We start from the raw sequence: 6261 nt of genomic DNA, 5'->3' as shown, positions 1-6261 counted from the left end.
TAACCTAATAATAATAATAAACACCATTGTCCTTTTGCAAAAAAAAAAATTGTCGTAACAGCCAGTACAGCATCTAGGCGTCCATATATATTTATATATTTATTTTCTTAATTTTTAATCGAAACAATTTCACTAATCTTTTCTTTTTAAATATGTTCTTAATGTAAAGTATATAATTGACATTTATGTTTTGTACATAAGAAATCTGCCTTTTTGTATATTTATAATCATTGTTGCAACATTAACAACAGCAACAATATGGCATAGGTCTACATTGTAATAAACATGTCAAGAGAGTGGGCCTATCTCTCGATCACATTAGCAGTCTGAATACGATGTCCACACTCGGTTCTCTTGTCGGGTTGATTACAGCGGCAAAAATTGTAAGGTCTTCTTGTTAAATTGAATTGTTTATTAAAGTAGAATAAAACGCTAATCGGTAGTCTCATGCCCATTAATCATCATGTGACATTTTTGCCGTTAATGGAAGTGACTGTATATCATCATCAATCGCCACCCTAATGGGTATGACTTGAATTGAACTCCTTTTTAGATGTTATTATTTAGTTTTTCAGCCATTTTATATTGAAATAAAATAGCCTAATACTAAGAAATAATAGGCACAATAAGAAGTCTAAGAAGATGTTGCATAAACACACATGATACTGAGAAGCGTTAGAGATCAATTAATGTAAAAGGATTCATTAAATAAATTAATTATGAACTTGTAATTAATTATATTTATTTTAAATATGGATGTTGCAAGCCCGCAGATGATGATGAAGATGATGAGGATGATAACAATAACAAAACGTAGTAAAATGCCAACCAATTTTAAGATCCTATACACTAACCGATTTTAAATCACTCATTCTACTCACTGAGAATACAAAGGAATGGCCTAGAGGAGACTAACGAGAGGCGCAAGGTATTGGGACTGAATTTCTAGAATGACGAATATCATGACTAAAAATTTATTGCATTTACCTGCCAAAATAAAAAAATAAATAATAATAAAAAAAAAAACCTGCAATAAATATTGATGAGTTTATTACAGGGCGGGCCTATCAATAACTCTACCTTACTGTAGGCCTACTGTATAAGTAGAACTACTCAACATCGTTTATAACACATAAAAGGTTCATTTACAAAGTATAAAATTGATATGTATAATAATGTTTATACGGATTACCATACTAGCCTAATATAAAGACAATTTCTATGAGAGAATTTTTGCAGAGGTACCAGTATAAAAAATTAGACACAGATTTAAACAACAAAACTAAACATTCAATTCAATATTAAGTATCGAAAGACAATATTCTTGTTATCAGATTACTGGAAAGGCCACTGAGCGTTAAAAAATGTCGTGTTTTTTACTCGAAAACATTTGAAAATTCATTCCGAATAGTTTTCTGTTCACAAATTGATGCAAACGTATTGTAATTATTTTATGTGGGTTATAACCTGGTTTCACCAAATTTTCACCAACTTGTTTATACGAATTTTCATCAAAACCTTAAAAGCACTTTAGTGATAAACAATATTAGAATTAATACTTTGATATTCATTACACGAATCAGGGCAGATAATTTACATAATGATGATAATGTAGATATTATAAAACCATATTAATATCTTTAAACACTTTTATGGGTTTTAAAAAGAAACTATGGTACGTCTAATAGGAAGTTAAGAAAATATGTAAATAAAATATAATTACAATGTACATTGAATAAAGTCATTAGCTTCTTTATTATTAGAATTATTTGATTATAACTTTTTATTTTTGTTGAAGCAATATCGCTGGAAAAAATATAAAACCAGTTCACCCTCCAATTCAAGATACTTTTGGAATCTGAAAATTAGGAGGTCTCTGGGTTCAACCTATAATTAGAAGGTTGGCTTTGTTATAAGATTGAAGATTGTTAGTGGGCACAGTACTTTGAAAATGTGGTCTCGAATTAGAATAGTCTTGAGTTGGAGGGTGAACTTTATACCAAACATGGACATCATTTTTTAAGCAGTAGGCTATCGATACCTCCAATGACCAGTGATGTTTTATGTAATAAAGTACGTACTTCGGTTGGATCTACTGCAGACCGAATGGGAAGACACTGTTGACGTTCAGATAGAATATCGCTTTTTATACCGCCGATGCAATTTTCTGTCTGATCCTTTGTCTCTACTTCACTAGATTTAATTCCGTTCTCCATTCTTGCACCAATGATGTTTGAATTGTCGAGTATATCTTAGAAAATTGGAGAAAATTGAGGAAAATGTGTATAGCTTTGATACTTGAAAGAAAAAAAAAATTTAAAAAGAACAAATGTCATGGGAAAAAAATAAAAATGAATAAACAAATTTGTTCTATCACCAATGTCACCATCACTATTATTCATGAAGTTTTAGCATTGTTATATATTAAATAATATTATAAAATAATTTATAAAGACGCAAAATATACAACAATTGATATCAGCTTCTTCTTTTGACTGCTTTTTGATAATTTTCCAAATTTCTAAGGTTTTTAGACAACCTTGCAAAAGGAAAGACTGAGTATAATACACTTAAGTTTTGTAAAGACATATACTTTTTAGATTTTGGATACCCTTTAAAGCATAGAAATGTAAAGCAAAGAGATCTTAAATGAAATAAATAAATAATAATAATGGACCAAAGAAGCACACGGAGAAGTAACTAGGATCTTAGGACCCAGAGCATACCAAATGTCCCTCAGAACAACCTATTAACTGTAAATAACACAGAGCCATAACACGAGTGAACATTACAACACATAATCTATTATTACTATTATCATTTTGACACTGCACGACTAACTTCATATCATAAGATAACTTTCAGCCAGTGTTAAAAGCACTCTCGCCAACCGTGTAACATTTCTCAGAAAGTGATTGCCATCGTTATTATAGCCATTCATGTTTATCAAATTAACACATTAAGAACTAAAAAAACTTCCAATTCCCCACACGATTTAAGCTGTAATGCTAAGTGGTTGTTATTTATTTTGAGCAGAAAATTAGCGTCACAAGTGACGTCATTACTTTCTACAAAAAAAAAAAAAAACAATTCCAGTACTGTAGTCTTCAACTGGAACAAACGAGATCGCCATTCGAGATAACGATGTCTTGCGAAGAACTTTTGCCGATGGAGATGACATTCTTGTCCAAGCCAGATAACGTTAAAGTATAGAGTGACATCGGTGTGCAATGATCATCAGTCCAGATAACAACAGCTAAAGTAGAGCATTACAACATTTTGCAAATGACCGTCAATCAATCTAAAATATCTTGAGAATGGGAACACTAGTCATCAAAGTCTTCAGTAGAAATAATGTTCTTGTTGGGATGGCAATCTTGTCCAAGCCCGGTAACGGTAGCTTGAGTAGAGTGTGACATCATTATACAATGATCACCAGTCCAGATAACTATAGCTTAATCAAAGCAAAGGATGAGAACACTAACCAACAAAGTCTCCAGTAGAAATGGTGTGCGTGTCGAGATGAAAATTAGTGCATTAGCATTCAATGGCAGTGCATCTCTTCATTAGTTTCATTTAATTCAGAAAATCCACTGTTGACATATTTTTTGAAAATTGGACATGGTTATTGAAAGAATATATCTAAGAGAATGTACAGTATTAAAAATTTTTAACTTTAGAGATTTACCGGTATAAACAAAATTTGAATTAAATTGTCATAAATAAAGTAAACGATCACAATAACAAAAATCCTATAAAAAGTAATATTATATATACTATATATTGTATCTAAATGTCGTTAGGAGATGAGAGAACGAAATAGTTTGTATACTGATGGTTACATATGCCAATCTTGTGGCATACTCACGAATTAGATCAATCATTTTATGTAGAAAAACCAGTTTATGTCTCATCTTTATTAAGTAATTCCTCTTATTAATTGTTTTCATAAATGAAATTCAAAGGAGAATACTTATATTACTGTATTTGAATAAACCATAATTGCATATACGCCACATTGTCTGCCAGTGTTTGGACTTTTTCACCCAATTGTTATAATATGCAAATCAATATAGACATGGTTAAGGGCTGGCTTATAACGGGTTTACTAAAAACCCATTAACTATAGAGTATATTTCATAATTTGCAAAATGACTGAGGAATGACCACTGCATAATTATTACAATCGCTTTCCTTTACCAAAACGAAATTACGTTACGTCCAGTTACGTTAAAATACACAAGAAACGTACATAATAGCAGCAAACTACCTTACCAGAATATTGAACTGAACTAAATTAATATAAAAAATTCAATAACAATTTTTATTTAATAAGTCATGTGTGCGTAGCACGGTTTCATTAAACTTGCGAGGCTGTGGGGTACTGGGGTGGTCCAGGTATTTGCAGGAGGGGGTGCAGAATGAAGGAAAATTCCTGTATAAGTTTAAACGACCTTGGGGACCGTCTTCCGTCTTGCCACCCTCATAAATGACCCCCACCCCTAAAGAAAAAAAGTTACTGACTCTTTAGTTATCATTTGCACATTTTTTGCCAGCTAAAATTTAAAAGCACTTTGACATTTTAAGGGTGGGGGGGAGGGGATGACCATCGCCACCCCCACCTCCCTCAATGGATCCAACCAAGTACATCATTTAAATAATCATTCTGTGAAGCCCAGTCGACCAAATGCTGCAAGTATTACCATACCGTATGTAACAGAATATTCTAAAGCATAATATTGTATAATACCTGCACATTGTCATTCTATTTATGTAGACACAAATATACATTGTGTAAAATGGCAAGTTGCATGTGCAGCTACTAAAATGCAAAGATTCATCTGATGTAACCACATCAGATGATAATATCCATGTAAGTTAGTGCAAATTGGTCAAGTGTACACATAACAGTGTGCATGCTACTCGCGCTAGTTGTTACAAAGTAACCATTGGCGCGCACACACTACAGGCATGTTACACTTTCTGCTTTGGCCTATGCAAATACTATCCATGCAAGTTGCTGTAAAGTAAACATGCAGGCCTACACACATGATACGCATTCTGTTACAGTAAGTATCCCATGGAAGTTGCTGCAAACTAACTAAAAGTGTACAGGTCTACAACAGTACAAGTTATACTTATGTGAACAAAATATCATGTACACATATACACACATGCTCTTGATACGTGTGCACACATACACACAAATTTAGTGTAAAATATACGTGTGCAAAAATTGGTGATGTTCTGTTCAAACACATAAACATGAATTAGATTAAAGTAATGCTAGAATCGGCGCCTTTATTTAATTCTAGTTCTCAAATTGGTAATTTGCTGTACGATGCTTTGTCGTGTTGGTCTAAATTTGTTAGCGACTGAAAATCCTCACATGTAATATACAAATAAATCAAATAATATAAAATTAAGTATGGAGTAAGCCCGCCATTGTGGATATGTATGTTAGAGTTGAGCTCTAGCTCTATAGTAGAAAGGTTGCCCTCTAATTCCAGACTCAATTCTTGTATCAACAGTAGATTTCCCACTGATTTATAATCAGGCAGTACTGAGAGGGACAACTTGATTTCCTGCTCCACATCAAGACCCTCCCCCATTCATAGAAGCTTTTGTGAAGAAAGCCTATCCAGTGGTGGCCAGGACCAGCCATCGGTTTTGAATATAGGAGGATTGAATTGTGTTAAACTGAGTATACAAATGCACACAAAGTACGAAAGTTCTAGGCTTGTGTTCTAGTACTTTTGTAGGCCCTATGTTTATTCATTTTAGTATATTATTAAAAAGGAATGCAATATAATAATAAGAACAGGAAGAAGGAAGAATGCAATATAATAATAAGAACAGGAAGAAGGAAGAATAGGAAAGAAACTCCAAAAATACAATAATAATAATCACTATGTCATTATTGTATTTACATTTTTGTTTTGATGAATTTAGGCTCTAATCATCAAAGGTCTAGGTGCCGAGGCAAATCACGTTTCATAATTCAAAATCGAATAAAGACCTTACAGCTAAAAAACAATAACTCCACAGCATAAAAGTCTCAAATGAGAAATATTTTGTGTGTATGTTTGTCTTGTGACGAATAAATAAAAACAAATAGTCCCGGTGATTGCCATTCATTATGCTCTACCAATGGACCATTATTCATGTTCGCCACTTTGTCGTTGTGGCTAGGGCCTAAAAAACACATGTATCATATAATTTATCATGTACGTTTGTGCGGCATTTGCGTATTACTTGCCC

At 32.7% G+C, this 6261-nt stretch overlaps 1 protein-coding gene across 1 annotated transcript in view; it reads right to left on the bottom strand.

The window, feature by feature from the left end:
* Nucleotides 1–6: 6 nt before the first annotated feature.
* Nucleotides 7–6261, bottom strand: part of LOC117124820 (uncharacterized protein C5orf34 homolog) — a 54375-nt gene continuing 48120 nt past the window's right edge. The window contains exon 10 of the mRNA XM_033271151.1: nucleotides 7–2251. Coding sequence (XP_033127042.1) covers nucleotides 2013–2251 — 239 coding nt within the window. The 3' untranslated portion in view covers nucleotides 7–2012. The remainder of the gene's footprint in view (nucleotides 2252–6261) is intronic.

The sequence above is a fragment of the Anneissia japonica genome, unplaced genomic scaffold, assembly GCF_011630105.1.
Source record: "Anneissia japonica isolate Jap-2015-1 unplaced genomic scaffold, ASM1163010v1 scaffold652_len952628_cov199, whole genome shotgun sequence".
Lineage (NCBI taxonomy): Eukaryota > Metazoa > Echinodermata > Crinoidea > Comatulida > Comatulidae > Anneissia > Anneissia japonica.
This window is presented reverse-complemented; position numbering and strand designations above follow the sequence as displayed.